Raw genomic sequence first — 20299 nt, 5'->3', positions numbered from 1 at the left:
GAAGGGTAGAAATGCCTGGCTGCCGGTGTGGGACCACATGACAGAGGTTCAGTGACACCCACAGCCCCTCACCAGCGGGCACAGCTGTGGGAGCCCAAGTCCCTTCCCCTTGGCCCCCCTGGGGGAGTCAAAGGCAGAGCCTACTTCTGGAACCCATCCTGGGCTCCTGGGACCCCCGTGGGGGGGAATCTGAGCTGAAACCCAAGCCACGCCAGCCTCCCCAGCCAGACAGGATCCTGGGAACCCCTAGGACCCCCCTCCCCCCAGAAGACCTCACCTTTCATGGCGAACACCCCTCGGCAAAAGTCCTTGAAGTTGATTCTCCCCAGGTCGTTGGGATCCAAATACTTCACCAGTTTTTCCACCTGTGGAAAGGAAGCAGGGACAGGTATGAGGCCCCCGGAAATGCCCCCAGAGAGTTCACAGAGCTGGCCTGAGGCTGGCCAGGGAGGCCGGGAGGGAGGGAGGGTTTGTCACTTGAACCAAGGGGACGCCAGCAGTCCCCTTCCTAGCCCTGTCCCCCTCGGCGGGGTCAGTGCCAGCCCCAGACAGCGGTGGGGCCACTTTATTCTGAGGTCGACAGACACGAGTGAGGAAAATCACATCCATCACCGCAGTGCTCAGAACCCGGGTTTGTTTGGCCTGAGCTTCAGTCCCCAAGTTATTTCTCTAAGACTGGCACGTGGAAAAGAAGCACTGATTTTTTTTTTAACTCAGCAGTTTCTTTCATACAAAAATAATATAAATTCACTGCAGAAACTCTAGAAAAGACAATGTATCAAAACCCTCCCCTTGGGCTTCCCCGGTGGCGCAGTGGTTAAGAATCGGCCTGCCAGGGCAGGGGCCACGGGTTGGAGGCCTGGTCCGGGAAGATCCCACATGCCGCGGAGCAGCTAAGCCCGTGCACCACAGCTACTGAGCCTGTGCTCTACAGCCCGCGAGCCGCAACTACTGAAGCCACAACTACCGAAGCCCACGCACCTAGACCCCGTGCTCTGCAGAGAAGCCACGACAATGAGAAGCCCGCGCACCACAATGAAGAGTAGCTCCCGCTCACAGCAACTAGAGAAAGCCCGCGCACAGGAGTGAAGACCCAATGCAGCCAAAAATAAAAACAAATAAATTAATGAATTGAAAACAAAAACAAAAACCCTCCCCTTTCCCACTTTTCTTTAAAACACGTAGTTCTAACCACTTTTTTTTTTTTCTAGTTCTGAGACACCCTTGATCTACAGGGAGGAAATAATTATGTGACGTACGTATCCATTATTTAAAAATTACAAATTACACATCAAGATTTAAGGCAAAGCCAATTATGGTCAAGATAGCAGCTACATCTGTGGAACTGTGCAGGAGGAAGACACCAGGGTCGTCTCTCTGTCTTGATCTAGGGTCTGGTTACACAGTGAAAACTCACTGAGCTGTCCGCTTGTGGCCAGTGCACTTTTCTGTCCTATTTGTACCTTACACTTCAATGAAAAGTGTTAAAAAAATAAATTTGTAAATAGGTGTAGCCCAAAGGAATCTGCCATTCCTGATGTTGGGAAGTTCCTCCCCTACTTAACAGTATATCAGAAACACCTCCCCTCCCTGCCCAGTGGGTACCACTCACATTTTTAGTGGTTATAAATATTCTGCCCAGTAGCTATACCATAATTTACTTATTGACCACCCATAATAGCTGGGCATTGTGGTCATTTCCAACTTTTTGCTGTTACAACTCATCTTTGGGGGGTTCTACAGCTGTGCGAATGACCAGTGGACTGCCTGGCCTTTTAGAACCTTGACCTCCTGTTGTTCCAAATCCCACCTCAGCCGCCCAGGCCCCTTGGCCACAGTGAGGACCCAGGCTTCACCGTTGCTTGTCCCTCCTCCAACATCACTCACTCAAATGTCCTACTCCCTGACTGCGTACTTCCTCCCTTCCCACCGAACTCCTCAACATGGCCTACAACACCGTATGTTTTCGGGCCCCTCCAGCCAAATCTCCTCCCACTGCTTCTGTCACTCACTGCATTCTAGCCACACTGGCCTTCAGTCAGCTCCTCAAGCAAGCCAAGCTCTTTTCTGCCTCAGGGCCTTTGCACATACTGTTCTCTGTATCTCAAATGCTTGTCCTCCCCACTCATCATCTGGCAATGTCTGTTTATCCCACAGGTCTCCATTTATACCTCTATGAAATGTTTCTCCCGGACAAGCCTGTCCTGCCCATCTAATTAGGGCCTACCCCACTGTTACCCTGCCTTGTAGCACCCTATACTTTTCTTTCAGAACCATTTGCTGCAATATGTAATTATATGTTTATGTGATAATTTTATTAATTTGTAGCTTCCCCCCTACCCCTCTAGAAAGTAAGCTCCTTGAGATCAAGGATCATGCTTATTTTGATCACCACTGTATACCTTGTAGCTCCCACCATTACTGGCATGTAATAGAAGCTTCATAAATATTTGTTGAATAAATGAAAATAAACGGTTCTACAAGACATCTAAGTTTTTAAGCCTTTTGATAACAGTTGCCAAATTGTTCTCTGTAAGGATGTCTCAATTTGGTCTTTGATCAGAGCATCTGACTTCAAACTTGTGAGCTCTGGGTATTTTTTTCCCAGTTTTTGTCAATGGCCGATTTTGTCAGAACCCGTTTTTTCCCCCTGAGAGTTCCAATACCTGAAATGCAGCCTCTTGATATTTCTTCCAGAAGCCCACTTCTAAATCAACCTGTAATTTAGTGGCAGCCCCTCTACTGCACACCTGCAAGCATTCGTTTACTTATTTATTCATTGAGGACGACTGGGTACCGCCTATGAGCCGGGCACTCTGCTGGGGGGTGATGGTAGTTGCTGGCCCCTCTGGCTAATCACACACGGTCACGTGGACACACACGTGCACGCACTCTCACATGCTGGTGGCCAGGCACCTTTCCCCTCCCCCCCGTAATCACCATCAGTATCTAAAGCACAGTCAGGCAAGGATGAGCTCTTTCCCAGACTCCTTTGGGGCTGGGTGGCAGGTGGAGGGTACGAAAGCACTTTGGAAACTGTAGACATAGCATGTAGGGAAAGGATTATCGTCACTGCTGTTATTGTTAATACTGTCACGGCAGACACCCTCCAGCCCACCATACCGCCCACCACATTCTCCAAAGCCCAAGCCATCCTGGAGGATTCACCTATCCACAAGGACCACGTTTCTTGCACGCCCACAGTACACTTTTCTAGTGAGGCAGTTGCAGGGCTCTGAAGCCCGCTCCAATTATGGGGACACACCCAGTGGGGTTTGGAAGCTGAGTGAGCAAGGGAAGACCCCATACAAGCAGCCCTCCTCCCTCCCTGACCTTGGTGGCCCTGAGCTTGTACCTCTGTCCCAGCTGACCCTGCTTTTCCACTCGGGCGTGACTCTGGGGGTGAGGGGTGGGCAGAGGCTGTGCATCCTCTCTCTGTGACCCCCCTGAACCTGGCACCTAGCAGGCCCTTGGGAAAGGCTGGAAGAATTCCAGAGAAGGAGGAAGGTGGCTTTCTGCCAGCTCCCGCCCTGGCCGGCGCCTCCTCAGCATTGCAGCTGTCCCCACACTCCCAGCCAGGCAGCCTCTGACACTGCCAGGCAATGATGTGGCTTCTGAGAATAGAAATGCCCAGGTGCCACCTTCAGGGCCAAGGGGAACCCACCCACCCTCCCAGCTGGTGCCCCGCCTCCTCTCCTCCTGCCCTCTCATCAGTGGCATTCTAGGGGGTCTATGAATGCAGGGATGGGCTGGGGCTCCCGGTGCTCACCCCTACAATCCTCTCCAAGGTTGGGGTTATGCTTTAATTATCTCTGATGTGAGGCAAGGGCAGAGTCGTCACCGAGCGTTGAATGGCTGATGTGGAGGCCCAACCTCAGATCCACGAAAGGGGCAGCAGGCTGTGGATTCAGATTCAGATTCTGTAATCCATGGAGTCCGTAGCTCCCCAGGGCTGGGAGACACGGGTGGGGCCAGGCTATCTGTCCCCCTGCCTCCAGGGAAAGCCAGCCTGGAGCAGAGGTGCCAGGGTGCTCGATGACAGGCAGATAGATGGGGTCCTGGGGACCACTGCAAAGTCCCTGGAACACCGCTGAGCGGTGGGTCCAGGGCTCCCACAGTGCTCTTCAAAGAGTGAAAGTCCAAGAAAGCAGTGGGTATGAAGGTGCCACACCAACCATTATACAGCCCTGTAGGAAACAGGCAGGGTTCACCGAGGGCTCGCCATGAACTCTGGCTGGACTAGCCGCATTTTTTTTCTTTTTTTGGTCCGCGCCAGGCAGCTTGCAGGATCTCAGTTCCCCAACCAGGGACTGAACCTGGGCCCTCAGCAATGAAAGTGCAGAGTCCTAACACTGGACCGCCAGGCAAGTCCCTGGACTCATCTCATCTGATCCTCACACCAGCCTTAATAGCAGCTACTTTACAGTTGAGGAAACCGGGGCTCAGACATTTAGAGAGGTTACGACACTTAGAGCAGTGGTCCCCAGCCTTTTTGGCACCAGGGACCGGTATCGTGGAAGACAATTTTTCCCACGGACGGGGCTGGGGGATGGGTATACAGGCGGTAATGTGACCGATGGGGAGCGGCAGGTGAAGCTTCGCTCGCTGGCCTCCTGCTGCGCGGTCTGGTACTGGTCCGCGGACTGGGGGTTGGGGACCCCTGACTCAGAGAATCCCTGTAGTGGTAACTCTTCCTTGACCCCCAAGCCCCGCTGACCCGAGTATCAGCCTCTGCACCCTCCTGCCTTCCACAGAGGCAGGCTCTTGCCAGGTTGCACCAAAGTATGTTTCAATCCCCGCCCCGCTCCGTCCTCTTGTATATGGAGGAGCAGCACCCCCTAGGGCTGGAACCCCTCACCTTGATCACCAAGAGCGTCAACCTTCCTGGACACTAGATAAACTTCTGCTGGTACCCCCGAGGGCAGGGGTGCGCTCAGTTGACGCAGCCCTTGATTCGGCAGACGGGGAAGCCAAGTCGAGGAGAGGGGGAGGGGCTTGCTCAAGGTCACACGGTGAGAACAGCAAATAACCACCCACAGGTGGTCTTCGTGGTGAACCGGGGCCCCAGATGCTGGGGGCCTGCCCGCGGGCTGGGGGAGCGGGGCGCACACACCACGCAGGGCTGGGCTGCGCTGGGGGCGCGCCGGGCTCCCAGGCGGGAGGGCTGGGCGCACTGGGCCTGCCAGGGGCGGCGGAAGCAGCTGTTGTTGCTGGAGCTCACACAGCTGGGCCGCTGACCTGGCTGCCAGGGAAACTGGTTGTTTCCCTGGCAGTAAAATATTGATCCTCCTTTTTCAGGCCACACAATTAGCAGGCTTCCCCTTCTATTTCGGTTGCCTTTCTCTTCAGGCTGATTTTTTCCCCCCACTCATTCCCCCGAGGTCACACCTCTTCTAGCTCAGACCAGATGATGTTCAGAGCTTCACGGCCACTGCCCTCTGATTGATCACCAGCCAGATCCTCCCTGAGTGTGGGCCCGGCCACCCACGCCTCTCCAACTTTTTTTTTTTCTAATTTTTATTTATTTATTTTTGGCTGCGTTGGGTCTTTGTTCCGGTGCGTGGGCTTTCTCTAGCTGCTGTGAGCGGGGGTTACTCTTCGTTGCGATGCGCGGGCTTCTCATTGCGGTGGCTTCTCTTGTTGCGGAGCACGGGCTGTAGGCGCGCAGGCTTCAGTAGTTGTGGCTCGCGGGCTCTAGAGCGCAGGCTCAGCAGTAGTGGCGCACCGGCTTAGCTGCTCTGTGGCATGTGGCATCTTCCTGGACCAGGGCTCGAACCCGTGTCCCCTGCACTGGCAGGTGGATTTTTAACCACTGCGCCACTAGGGAAGTCCCCGCCTCCCCAATTTTGACACGTGCAAGCCAGACGGACTCAAGTGAGCTATTACCTGAACAAGGGAGATAAGCTGGCTCAGTCTGCAGGTCTAATAAATGTTAGCCATTCAATTATTAATCAAACAAATGCTTAGTAACCCCTCTTTGATGCCAGGCCTGCTCTAAGCACTGTATACGTACAAACTCAAGGAAGCCTCACCACCACCTCAGAAGAAGATACCATTTTTATTCCCATTGTACAGGCGAGGGCGCTGATGCTCAGGAAGGCCAAGTCATTCAGGGTCAAGGTCACACAGCTAGTAAGAGGCAGAGCTGGGATTTGAACACAGGCTGCCTGGCTCCAGAGTTTGTGCTCTTAACCAATAATTACTATTATTTCTACTAATATAATGATAATCACTATTTTTATCACAAGTTTGGGGCTTGCTCTGACCAGAGAAAGGATAAATTTGTATTCTGCTCACTTTCTGTTTTTCTGCCTGTGCCACCTGGCGTATGGGATCTTAGTTCCCCAACCAGGGATCGAACCCAGGCCCACAGTAGTGAAAGTGCAGAGCCTTAACCAGGGAATTTCCAATTCTGCTGTCTTTTCACCTAGAAAAACTGAGTCCAAAGAGCCTTTGTTTAAGAATTTGAATATTTAGGGAATTCCCTGGCAATCCAGGGGTTAGGACTCCACGCTTTCACTGCCGTGGGCCCGGGTTCAATCCTTGGTTCGGGAACTAAGAACCCAGAAGCCACGCAGCGCAGCCAACAAAAAAAAAGAGATGTTTTTTAGCGCAGTGGCAAAAAAATTTGAATGTTTAAAGGAAAAAGTGTAATTTCAAATGCTGTATTGCTAAAGCTCAAGTCTCCAACTAGCATCCCAAATGAGGCTTGTAGACAGACTTAAATATTGAAAATGAACTGCCAAGATCCAAAAAGCTTCTGGTGCAGGTTAAGATGGAGTCAGTAACACTACACTCTGTCTCTTTCACTGATCATAGCTAAAAACTCTGGACAGGATACATAAGGCAACTATACAAGGACTCTGCAAAGTAAATCACAGCAGGCAAACTGGGAGAATAATTAAAACTTGAAGTAAACAACAACAACAAAACCCAAAAACAAACCAAAAACCTTGAAGTAAGATGAATACGGTGGTAAGTCCCCTGATTTATTTTTTCTCACATATTTTCCAGCCTAGACTCAGGTAGCTCAAACCGCAGAACTGCGCAGCAGATACGAACAGAAAAAGCTCCAAAAGAAACACTCTCTTTTAGTTTTTTTTTTTTTTTTTTTTGGCCTCACTGCGCAACATGCAGGATCTTAGTTTCCCGACTAGGGATCGAACCCATGTCCCCTGCAGTGGAAATGCGGAGTCCTGACCACTGGACCACTAGGGAATTCCCCGAAACTCTCTCTTTTTGATGAGAGGTCAGGGAAGGGAGCCCTTTTGGGACAGAGAGAGTGGGAGAAATGCCGTTTTTGTTTCTGTTTTTGTTTTTAATTCCCTTTTCCAGCCCTACCCCAAGCTGCAGTCTCAGAGGTGGGTGGTAGCAGCAGCTACAGCAGCCAGGAAGGCACCTAAAACTTGGAGAGGAGGAAAGTCTTTCTCTGTGGAATGATACACTTGGAAAAACGGTCCCTGTGGTCAAAATGGGGAGGGGGAATTCCTGTTACATGTTTCTCTCTTCTTCCTCTCACCAATGCATCCTGCAGGTAGACCAGTCATGGAAGGTGTGAAACAGCACAGAGTGGCCAAGACCTCAGATTTCTAACCAAAGGACCAGGAAAAGGGGCTCCTGGGAGCTTATGGGGGGCGAGGATCACAGAGAAGAGAGTTTGAGATTAGGATCCGATAAGTTGTACTTGAAGTCCTGGGCCTACTCCTGAGCTGCACATACATGGAACTAACCCAAAATAGTATGCCAAAGGCTTTGAGAACTGAACTACAGAGTAGACAGTGAACAGACCGGCCCCAGGAGAGTGCACACTTGAGGTGGACCCAAATAGCACTTCAAAAGCTTTGAGAACTAAACTGACTGAGTAGCTCAGAGGGCAGGTAGGGATCTGAGGTTTCAACCTAACTGGGTTGATTTCCTGATTAAAAACAAAGAAACAGGGCTTCCCTGGTGGTGCAGTGGTTGAGAGTCCGCCTGCCGATGCAGGGGACACAGGTTCGTGCCCCAGTCCGGGAAGATCCCACATGCCGCGGAGCGGCTGGTCCCGTGAGCCATGGCCGCTGAGCCTGTGCGTCCAGAGCCTGTGCTCTGCAATGGGAGAGGCCACAACAGTGAGAGGCCCGCATACAGAAAAAAAAACAAAAACAAAAAAACAAAAAACAAAAACAAAAACAAAAACAAAGAAACAAAAATTAATATTCTTCAGAGTATTTTTAACAGGACCCAGAGTCTCATAATATAATATTCAGAATGTCCAGGACACAATCCAAAATTACTCGACATGCAAAGAGACAGGAAAACCTCAGCAATGCACAGGAGAAAAGATAATAAATACCAACTCCAAGACGATCCAGATGTTACCATTAGTAGATGGAGACTTTAAAGCAATTATAACTATATTCCATGAAGGAAGGGTGAACACTCTTAAAACAAATGGAAATATAGAAATTCTCAGCAGAAAAATAGAAGCTATGAAAAAGAACTGAATGGAAATTTTGGAATGCAAAAATACAATAACTGAAATATTTAAAATTCACTAGATGGGATCAGTAGCAGAATGGAGATGACAGAAAAAACAGTTGGTGAACTTGAAAACAGTGCAGTAGAAATGATCTAATCTGAGCAAGGAAAATTACCGAAGATTAAGAGGAATGTTATATAAGAGGGTCAACTCACTAAGAAGATATAACAATCCCAAATGTGCACGTACCTAACAACAGAGCTTCAAAACGCATGAAGCAACAACTAACAGAACTGAAAAGAGAAACAGACAAATTGACAATTATCATTGGAGACTTTAGCACTTCTCTTCAGTCATCAAGAAAACTAGTTAGATTGAAAATCAACAAGGATATAAAAGAACTGAACAACACCATTAACCAGTTTAACCTAATTGACGTTTATAGAACTCTCAGATAATAACAGTAGAATACATATTATTTTCATGTGCGCATGGAACATTCACCAAGATAGATCATATCCTGGGGTCGTTAAACAAAACTTAACAAATTTAAAAGAACTGAAATCACATAAAGTGTGTGCTCTGACCATATTGAGCACATACTCAATATGTGCATCGAGCATCTTTATGCCTATCACCTTGAACTCTTTATCAGGTAGACTGCTTATCTCCACTTCACTTGGTTCTTCTTCTGGGGTTTTATCTTGTTCCATCATTTGGAATATATTCCTCAGTTGCCTTATTTTGCCTAATTCTCTTTTTATTTCTATGTACTAGGTAGGTCAGTTACATTTCCTGACCTTGGAGAACTAGCTTTATGTAGATGTCTTATGGGGCCCAGCAGTGCACTCCCCTCTGGTCACCACAGCTGTATACTCTAGGGTTGCCCCCTGTGTGGGCTGCACAGTCCCTTCTATTGTGGTGGGCTGACTACTGTGTACACACTGGTAGGTATGGCTGGCTTCCACCCCAATTGGTTGCCAGGCCCTACCTAGTGTGGAGGCTGCTGGCCACTGGTGGGCATGGCTGGATGCAGAGCACAGGGTTATGGGCTAGTACCAGCCCACTGGTTGGTGGAGCCAGGTCCTGGGGTCATTGGTGGGGGGCCAGGAGTCCTGGAGCTGGTATCAGTCTGCTGGTGGGCAGGGCTGGGTCCCTGCAACTAGCTTTGGGGTCCTGGAGGTCCTAGGGCTACTGCTAGCCTACTGGTGGGGAGGGCCAGGTCCCAGGGTGCCTGGGAGGCTCAGGGTGCCTACAGCAGCTAGCCTGCTGGTGGGTAGGGCTGTGTCCCCCGCTCAGCTACCTGCTTAGCCTAGGGTGGTCCCAGGACTGGTGCTGATCAGCTGGTGGGCGTGGCCGGCTCTCAGGGCTAACAAGCTGGAGGGAGGACTCCAGCATGGCACCTGTCAGCACCAGTGTCCACATGGTAGAATGAGCTCCCAAAGATGGCTGCTGCCAGTGTCTGTGTCCCCAGGGTGAGTCCCAGTTGCCTCCTGCCTCTCTGGGAGGCTCCCCAAGATCAGCAAGTGGGTCTGACCCAGTCTCCTTTCAAATGACTGCTTCCGTCTGGGGTCTTGGAGTGTGAGATTTTGTGTGCGCCCTTAAGGGCGGAGTCTCTATTTCCTACAGCCGTCTGGCTCTCCTATAAGCAAGCCCTGCTACCCTTCAAAGCCAAACATTCTGGGGGCTCATCTTTCAGATGCAGGACCCACAGGCTGGGGAGCCCAATGTGGGCTCAGACCCCTCGATCCTTGGGCAGAACCTCTGCAATTATGATTATCTTCCTGTTTGTGGGCCACCTACACGGGAGTGTGGGTTTTGACTCTACTGCGTCTCCACCCCTCCTATCCATCTTGCTGTGGTTCCTTCTTTATATCTTCAGTAGTAGATCTTTTCTGCTAGTTTTCAGGTCATTCTTATCGATAGTTGCTCTGTAAATAGTTGTGATTTTGGTGTGCCCATGGGAGGAGGTAAGCTCAGGGTCTCCCTACTCTGCCACCTTGGCCCAAACCTCTCCATCTTACAGCTTTTAAAATTAATAGCTTAATAAGTCCAGAGGATTTTCAGGGGAGTGAAAATACTCTGTACGGTATTACAGTTGACCCTTGAACAACACGGGTTTGAACAGCATAGGTCCGCTTATACGTGGATTGTTTTTCAATAAATTACATACAATACTGTATGATCTGTGGTTAGTTGAATCTGTGGATGCAGAACCACAAATACCGAGGGAACACGGATACAGAGGGCCAACTGTGGGACTTGAGCATCTGAGGATTTTGGTATCCACGCGGGTCCTAGAACCAATCCCCCACGGATACTGAGGGACCACTGTTTAATGATGGACATATGTCATTACACGTTTGTGCAAACCCGCGGAATATACAATATATATTTGTATATTATTTATATATATAAGTAAATTTATTTATATATGAATGATACAACACAGCCACAACCAAGTGGGGTTTATCCCCCAAGGCTGGTTCAACATTTGAATGTCAACCGATGGAATCGAAAGATGACGAAAGAAAAAAACCATACGATCATTTCAATCGATGCAGACGGAGCAACTGACAAATCTGACATCCATTCATGATAAAAACTCTCAGCCAACTCAGAATAGAAGGGACCTTCCTTATTCCAGAGGAAGGAAAACTGATGTTCACACACGAAAAACTATACACGAATGTCTATAACAGCATTATACACAACCGCCAAAACCTGGAAATATCTCAAATGTCCTCCGACAGTGAATGGATAAGCAAACTGTCCTGTAATAAAAAGGAACAACTGACAACAGATGCATGAATCTCAAACGCATTATGCTGGGCCAAAGACGCCAGTCTCAAAAGGTTACATATGACGATTCCACTGACGCAGAAGGGCAAAACTATAAAGACTGAGAACAGGTCAGTGGCTGCCACGGGCAAGAAGGAGGGGAGAGTTTGAATACAAAGGGGCAGCACCAGGGAGTCTGGGGGGTGAACTGTCCTGTACCCTGATTGTGGTGGTGGTTACAGGAATCTACGCAAATATTAAAAATCATGGAATCATATGTCCCCTCCCCCAACAAAAAGTGAAATTTACTATTTGTAAAGCTAAAATGTTTTAAATTTAATTTATTTTTTTATTTTTTATTTTTTGGCTGCACCGCACGGCATGTGGGATCTTAGTTCCCCGACCAGGGATCAAAACTGCACCCCTTCACTGGAAGGCAAAGTCTTAACCACTGGACCACCAGGGATGTCCTAAAATATATATATATATTTTAATAAATTTATTTATTTTTGGCTGCATTGGGTCTTCGTTGCTGCATGCGGGCTTTCTCTAGTTGCAGCGAGCAGGGGCGACTCTTCCTTGCAGTGCGCGGGCTTCTCGTTGCAGTGGCTTCTCTTGTTGCGGAGAAAGGGGTCTAGGCACGTGGGCTTCAGTAGCTGTGGCTCATGGGCTCAGTAGTTGTGGCGCACGGGCTCTAGAGCACAGGCTCAGTAGCATGGGCATAGTAGCTCCACGGCATGTGGGATCTTCCTGGGCCAGGGCTCGAACCCGTGTCCCCTGAATTGGCAGGCGGATTCTTAACCACTGCGCCACCAGGGAAGTCCTAAAATATATATACATTTTTTAATCAAGGAAACTGCACACACAGAGGGGGGTATCTGGCTTTTCTTGAAGGTTTGGAAACACTTCCCCACAGCAACAATGGGTCACATTTGTGTTAGAGCATATGCTCTTTAGACAAGCCTCTGCTCTGCTCCCCAGTCTGCCACAGTAACCTCCAAACCCCAAGTTCCCACCCCTAGTTCCCCCCACCCCCCAGGCCGCTTCCCTTCCTGGGCCCGTGGGCATCCTGGGAAGTCCTGCTGCCCTAGGGGGACCCCCAGCTGGGCTGAGCCCCTGAAGTTTTCTGCACCAGCAAAAGGAGTTCCAGGGATGGGCTCGGGGGAGGGCAGAGTTGATACTCCCCAGCACAAAAAAGCAGCTGCAAAGGAAGGCAGGCAGGTAAAGAGAGGAGGCGCAGGCCCCTGGAGGGTCAGGGTTCCTTGAGACTCCCTGGGCCAGGCCAGGAAGTGCTTTCGGTTCTGGCAGGAGCCCTGCGACCACCACTGGGAATCCTGTGTCCCACACAGAGCTTAGACTGCCTTCAAAGCGCTTCTGGGGAGGAGGCCCCCTGGAGGGGCTGAGGCAGCTGGTGGAGCTGAGACCCACTGGGGTAAGGCACATGGACGGGGGCATCCCGAATCCCAGGATTCGCTGGACAGTATTCCGCTGGGAGGGGGCTGGTGGGGAAGGACGTGGCCGGCTGCAAAGGGAGCAGAGTGGAGAGAGGCGTTCCAGTCAAGGCGAGTTCTGGCGTGTGGGAGGCAAGGGTGTCATCAAGAATGAGGCCAGGGAGAGAGGGAACGGGGTCTGAAGGAGAAGGGCTTGGAAGCCACGCCCAGGAGGCTACACTTCATGCCCGAGGTCTGGAGGCACAGACACAGCAGTGACAGTCACAAGTACGCAGCTCCCAGCTGAGGAGCGCTTCCTAGGTGTCAGGCGTCGGGAGAGAAAGAGCTGGGTCACTTCCAGCTCCTTCCCACCACCCCAGGGGTTCCTGTCCTCCCCTCCTGGCCTCAGGGCCACGCGCTCAGGGCTGCTTGTTTATCCACTTTCCCAGGCGGCCCAGCTGCCTGACAGTCAGGGCACACAATGGGGCCCTGTATTCTGGAGCCCCTACCCCCATCCCCAAGGGACAAAGGGCACACGGGGAGGGGAGGCAGCCACCCGCCCTCTCCATTAATTCTCAGGAGCGGGGGAGGGAGGGGAGGGGAGTCAGGCCAGAGTTTCAGCAAAACCAGCTGGAGACAAGGACAGGGAGGGCTTCCCAAGTGGTCCTGCCAGGCCCTGCTTCTCTGGACCCAGCTGCAGACCACCCCCAGCCTCCAGAAGCCCACTCTCCCCCCGGGGAAAGGCTGTCCCACGCAACCCGCCAGACTTGCCCTGACTGGGCCACAGGTGGGTGGGGAAAAGCGCCTTGTACGAAGCGTCCTGAGGAGTCAGGAGCTGGGGGCTTAGGGTCAGCTCTGTAGTTCGTGGGGCCAGTGCAAATGGAGACACCAGGCCCCTCGTTCAAAATTCATTTGCAATTTCAAGATGGTGACCGCAGGGCATTAAACCCCGAGTGACTGCACAGGTCGCCCGTCAGTGAAGCCGGCTCCGCTGGGGCTTCAGTACGTCCCCATGGTGTGACCTTGAGGCCTCAGCTTGCACGTCTACAGTGCACTCCTGACCAGCCCACAGGACTATTGTGAGGCTCGAGCGAGACTGTGGCTCAGAAAAGGACCCAATAGAGTGTAGAGCGCCATGGAAGTGTCCCGTGCAGAGGGGCATAAAGAGGGGCGTGGCGGTGAGCCTCCACCCTAGCAGCAGCAGGGAGGCTGAGGGGTGGCCTTGCAGTGAGGGTTAAGGTGGTAAAGTAGGGCGGCTCCAAGCCCCTTTGTGAGTCTCAGGGATGCTGTGCTTCCCTGGCCCTCAGTCCCGTACTAGCTCTGCCATCAATGACCTCACAGAGTGGTCTTGGAGAGACCCCTCCTTCTCTGGGCCTCAGTTTCCCCATTTGGAAAATGAGGGCATTGGAGCCATTAATATTGAAGGTCTCTTCCGCTCTGAAGTCTGTAGGATTGCAATGTTTTCCCAGGGAAGTCTGGGGGTGGGCAAGGGGTTAGGCGGATAAAGAGAAGAAAATCAGAGAACTAGATGAAGTAAAGGGCTGGGAGCAAACGTCTCCATCCAACGCAGCTTCACGAGGGACCCGGTAAATAAATAGCGTGGGAACCCTGGAGTGTGCCCCTGGGGGATTACTCAACTGCTCTGACCCTTTTACTTCCCCTCTTCTATAAAGTCAAGAAATTATGACAAGGGGCTTCCCTGGAGGCACAGTGGTTAAGAATCCACCTGCCAGTGCAGGGGACAAGGGTTCGAGCCCTGGTCTGGGAAGATCCCACATGCCGCGGAGCAACTAAGCCCGTGTGCCACAACTACTGAGCCTGTGCTCTAGAGCCTGCGAGCCACAGCTACTGAAGCCCGCGCGCCTAGAACCCGAGCTCCACAACAAAAGCCACCGCAATGAGAAGCCGGCGCACCGCAATGAAGAGCAGTTCCCGCTCACCACAACTAGAGAAAGTCCACACGCAGCAACGAAGACCCAACACAGCCAAAAATAAAATAAAATAATTTAAAAAAAGAAAAAAGAAATTATGACAAGGACTGAAGCAGATCTTGTTGGTCACCTCTATGCTGCCCCTCCTCTTCTCCCTCCCCTTTGGGCAGCCCTGATGTGGCTGAGAAGAACAGTTGCCTTGGGGCACCTCAACCCCAGGGCACAAGTCCTTATTGGACCAAGCCAGTCAGGTGGGCTCAGCCCCCTTGCCAGTGATTGGTTTAGGCAAAAGCATGTTGTACATTTCTGGCCAATGAGACATGAGGAAACATCTGCAGGAGGCTTCTGAGAGAGGTTTTCTTTGATGATGGGAAAAAGAAAAGACAACTCACAGGAAGGGCTCCCCGCCCTTGACCTCTTGGAGAGGAGACACCACCCTGGGCCTCCCTGTGGGAGCTGATGGAATGGGGCTGGGTCCTGGATGATGCCTCTGAGGCTCTGAAGGAACTAGCCCTGGAGCTGCCCTAACACTGGGCCCAGCTGTTTGGACAAAGAATACATTTCCTCAGCATATAAGCCATTTTGCATTGGTTCCTGGTTCTTAAAGCGGTGGGCTCGGGGGTGGGGGGATGCTGACAGATGAAGGACCCCTCAGTTAGGAGCAGCAGGGTTTAAAGGCGGTGGTGGGAGGGTGGCTGCGTGAGCGAAGCGCTCAGCGCACAACCGAGAGGGGCCATGGGGTTGAGGTGCCTCTGGCCAGGTGGCCAGGAGGGCCAGTCACATGGTACCCAGGCCACCACCTCCAGGGCTGAAAATGCCCTCCTTTATGAGACCCCCAGTGTGTCCCACTGTCACCAGGCGGCCCCTCAACCACAGCCTGGCTTCTGCTGACCAGAGCCCCTTAGGCCACCCAAGAGGGCTTTGTTTGGTGTCTGCACAGGAATGAAAGGGTTAGAAGCCCAGGTGGTCTCTGAGGTAAACTGGCCTACGCATCCATCTGTCCCTCTGTCCATTACTTCAGCAAATGTCTCCGCGGCTCCCCAACCCGACTGTCCTGTGGGGAGACAGACCAGCTCCCAGGAGGCTCCCAGGAAAGGGACAGCTGTCCTGATATATTTTTGAGTGAAATAAAAATAGCCTAGGGAACAGCACAAAAGTGTGTAGATGACTGTTAACACTGCCACAAGCCCAGGGGCAGTCTAATGTCACCTCCTCCATTTGCCAGCTGTGTGACCAAGGGTGACTGACTCAGCCTCTCTGAACAGTAGCATCTGCCTCACGGGATGTTAGGATTTAATGGGAAAAACATCGAGACTTAGCCTGGAACCTGGCACAGGGCAGACTCCAGATAAATGGGTGTGTGCCAGGCACACTGCGCCCGGAGGCTGGTCACGAAGCTGTACACACAGGTTACCTCCTTCCGCTGGGACGGCAGTCCTTTCACCTCTTCTTGCCACATCCTTTAATTGGTTGAATTTTTTTAATGAATTGGGGACTTCCCTGGTGGTGCAGTGGTTAAACCCAGTGCCATGCTTCCTCTTCTAAATGTCCCTAAAGCTACAGAGGGTCCATAATAATAACCTCCCTGTATGAAGGGCTTAGGATACAGCAGGCACTCAGAGCTCTGCCTCGTTCTTTCATTCCCTGCTCACAATACCCCTATGAGGACAGCATCACTGCACCCCCATTTCCCAGATGAGGCTAAAAAGCTCAGAGACCTAGCCCAGGTCATAGAGCCAGCAAGTCGGAAAGCTGGGAGCTGACCTCTGGCCCATCCAGCCCAGAACCTGAGTCCTTGACCACAAAATCCTCCTGCCCCGCAAACCCTCATCAGGCAGCCTTGCTTCCAAGTCACACGATTTCAGGGAGGAGCTCGGGAGGAGCCGGAGCTCCTGGGCACTGGGCCAGCCCCCTCCCCTTGCACTTCCTTTATCCACTCCCTCAGTCGTTCAGGTAACACTCACTGTGCCCTTGTTACGGGCCACATGCTGGGCTGGGTGCTGGGGACAGAGCAGTGCACGAACCCAGCTCTGGTCCTCGCATTCTGTCTCCCAAGAGAACCACAGAAACAAACGCTCCTCACGCGTGGTCCCACTACCTGCTGTTTCTCTCTGCCCAACGTCACGTTGGCAGGTGCACCCTGGTTTCCTCTGGGGAACTACCCCTCCCCATTCCAGGGAGTTTGGGTGGCCCGCCTCTGGGGATGGGCACCTGACCAGGCCTGGCCTGTCAGCGATTCCCCGCTTCCAAGCATAATTCTTTGCCTCAACTGGGAAAAGAGCAAACATCATTAAAACATTTAATAGATGTTGGGAAGACATGTGGTACAATGTACCATCTGGTCTTGGATAACATTCTAACAAAAGGAGAACAGGGCAAGGAGGGTGTGGTCTTCGTTAACGCGCTGAAGATGATAAACCTGAACCCAGGTACCAACATTACACTCAATGGTAGTAAGCAACAGTCACTCCACTTTAAAACCTAATAAGAAAGGGATGACGGCGGTCTGCTTCTGCCACCAACCCTTATACCTACTGGCTCCACCAACTAGTCCAGGGCCAGAGCAGAGGGCAGGGAACAACCTCAGCCCTCCAGCCACTTCTGGCTGCCCGACACCAGCTCTGCAGTCATCTGTGCCCAGCAAGTTTCAGTCTGTCCATCCCCCTGCTGTGCTGCTGCTGTCTTGTCTCCCTGCCTTTGGAGGCTGGCGTCCTCCCCTGACCCCCAGTCAAGACGCACGACTACCTCTTGCCAGCCTCTTCCCTCTGCATTAGACCCCCTCCCGCAGCAACACCGGCCTCGGCAGCACTGCCTTTGGGACACTGTCTGTGAGAGCACCCAGGGCAGCTGCAGCTCAGGCACCTACCCTGGCCTGTTTTCCTTGACTTGCAACTTAGCCATCTGGCCAGCGTCCCAGCATGCCTCACTCCCGAGCCCTCCTAAGTCAGGGCCATGTCTCCAGTACCCACCCAGGTTCCAACTAGTTTTATTAAAAAAATTCTGTTTCGTATTATACAAATTTCCTTTTTAAAAATTTTTATTGAAATATGGTTGATTTACAACCAACTAGTTTTAGGTACTTCCCTGGTGGTCTAGTGGTTAAGACTCTGAGCTTCCACTGCAGGGGACGTGGGTTTGATCCCAGGTCAGGAAACTGAGATGCCACATGCCGCATGGTGAGGCAAAAATAAATAAATAAATAAAATAAATTTAAAAATAAAATAATAAAACAACCAACTAGTTTTAGAAATGCGTGTGAGTCCCATCTCAGAAGGAAAAGTTGGGACTTCCCTGGTGGCGCAGTGGTTAAGAATCTGCCTGCCAATGCAGGGGACACGGGTTCGAGCCCTGGTCCGGGAAGATCCTACATACCGCAGAGCAGCTAAGCCCGTGCACCACAACTACTGAGCCTGCGCTCTAGAGCCCGCGCGCCGCAACTACTGAGCCTACGTGCTGCAACTACTGAAGCCCATGCGCCTAGAGGCCGTGCTCCGCAACAAGAGAAGCCACCGCAATGAGAAGCCCGCGCACCGCAACGAAGAGTAGCCCCCACGCGCCACAACTAGAGAAAGCCCCCGTGCAGCAACGAAGACCCAACTCAGCCAAAAATAAATAAATTAATTAATAAAAAAGGAAAAGTCATTAGACTCAGAAATATAAGAAAAGAAGACATAATGAAATTATTACTTTTTGAAGAGGACATGATTGCTTACCTAGAAAATCTCAAGAAATCAACCAGATAAATTACAAGTAATAAATGAGTTCATACCAGTGGGGAGGTATGCGATAAATTTACAAAAATCAATTGCATTCCTATATGCTAGTGACACGCAGCTAGAAAAAAAAATCAGTGGAAAAGAAGTTTCATTCTCAGTAGTAACCAAACACATTAAATACCAAACACTAGTTTAGCTTAATTGTAAGAAATTTATTTTTAATGTTAATATTTTGTTCCTACTGGGAGAACTAAATACATAATAAAGATGGTAATACTCTCTAATTTAATAAGTTTAATGCAATACCAATTAAAGAACTTGAAAATGTGTTTACATACTTAAAAATCCATAAACGGTGAAGAATCAGAGAGAGCTTTTTTTTTTAAAGGTAATGATGGCTGACTTTTATCAATTTTAAAATATAGCAAGTAATAATGATCAAAATTTATAATGTTGCATTAAAAACAAGACCAAAAAAATCTTAGAGCATCAAAAAGGAATAACGACGGTCATGGTAACACATGGGCAAGAAAAGAATCCATGAGTCCATAGCGACACTCAGGAAAGGTGGTGAAGGAAAGATCTTCTACACAGAACAACCTCTATCTCTAGAAGGAATGAAAGAAAAATCACCATTTTGCAACCACCAGTGTAATTTACGCGGGCAAGGAGCATCAAGGGATGCTAAAACCATTGTGTGAGAAGCTATTTGAGAACCAAATATTTACACTGTCTAAGGTACCATCCCAAAGACTACTTATTAACTATAAAGGGGAAAAAGTACCATTATATGGACAAGATCAAGCAGACGTGGGTTTAACCAGCTGATCAAACTCAGCATCACCGATAATGGGACGAACCGATATCATGTGACTCCTTATGTGATGCTCTGAGGAGTACACACCATCACCTCTCCTTGCCAAAAGTGGGAGGAAACAATCAGACATAGCCAGGCGATCGGACAGCCTAAAGGACAACCGGCCCAGGCTTGGAAGAAAATGTCAGTGTTGGTTACAGAAGCAAAGAAAATCAGAGATAGCTCTAACTTCGAGGAGATGAAACAGGAAAATGACAAACTAGATGCCATACGTGGTCCTTGACTCGATCCTAGATCAAAACAAAAAGAAGCTTGGAAGGACATTTTGAGGACAACTGGGGGAATCTGAACATGGACTGAATATTACATGACTGTTGATTTAGCATTCAGTCTTAAGTGTGATGGTGGCATTTGTTCAGACAGGAGACTCTCCTTGTCCCTACACTCTGAAGTGTTCATGGGGAAAATGTCAAGATGTCTTCATTTACTTAAAATGCTTCTGCAAAGCAACATTAAAGGAGACAGATGATAGATTAGCAGTGGCAAAATGAAAGAAAGAAAAAGCAATTGTGACAAAGTGTTAACAGTGACTCTAGGTGAAGAGTATCTGGGTATTCATCACGTCCTTCTTTCAACTTTTCTGTTCGAACATTTTCAAAATAAAGCATGAGAAAAAAATAGAAAAAAGAATCAGTGTAATTCAGTTCTTGTTTAGAAATAAATTCAAACTACGAATAGAACCAAATGTTGGATGAACCTCATAATAAATTCCAAATGGGTAAAAGTCGAATATTTTTACAAATTGGGGGTTTTAACAAAATAGCTTATTTATTCTTGCTAGAGATGGGAAATAAGTTCCTAACTACTAAAAAGTGATAAATATACTTAGAAATAATGCAGATATGATATAACTGGAAAAAGAAATATTCAAATGTAGAACTTTTGAGTAATAAAATGTAATCCAGGACTTCTCTGGTGGCGCAGTGGTTAAGAATCCGCCTGCCAATGCAGGGGACACAGGTTTGAGCCCTGGTCCGGGAAGATCCCACATGCTGCGGAGCAACGAGGCCCGTGTGCCACAGCTACTGAGCCTGCGCTCTAGAGCCCGCGAGCCACAACTACTGAAGCCCACGCGCTAGAGCCCGAGCTCCGCAACGGGAGAGGCG

At 50.1% G+C, this 20299-nt stretch overlaps 1 protein-coding gene across 3 annotated transcripts in view; it reads right to left on the bottom strand.

The window, feature by feature from the left end:
• RAB11FIP4 (RAB11 family interacting protein 4) overlaps window positions 1-20299 on the bottom strand; it is a 114458-nt gene that overhangs the window by 80684 nt on the left and 13475 nt on the right. For all 3 annotated transcript variants that reach the window (XM_032617335.1, XM_032617334.1, XM_032617336.1), the window contains exon 2: window positions 278-365. In XM_032617335.1, the coding sequence (XP_032473226.1) occupies window positions 278-365 (88 nt within the window). The remainder of the gene's footprint in view (window positions 1-277; window positions 366-20299) is intronic.

The sequence above is a fragment of the Phocoena sinus genome, chromosome 20 (assembly GCF_008692025.1).
Source record: "Phocoena sinus isolate mPhoSin1 chromosome 20, mPhoSin1.pri, whole genome shotgun sequence".
Taxonomy (NCBI): Eukaryota; Metazoa; Chordata; class Mammalia; order Artiodactyla; family Phocoenidae; genus Phocoena; species Phocoena sinus.
This window is presented reverse-complemented; position numbering and strand designations above follow the sequence as displayed.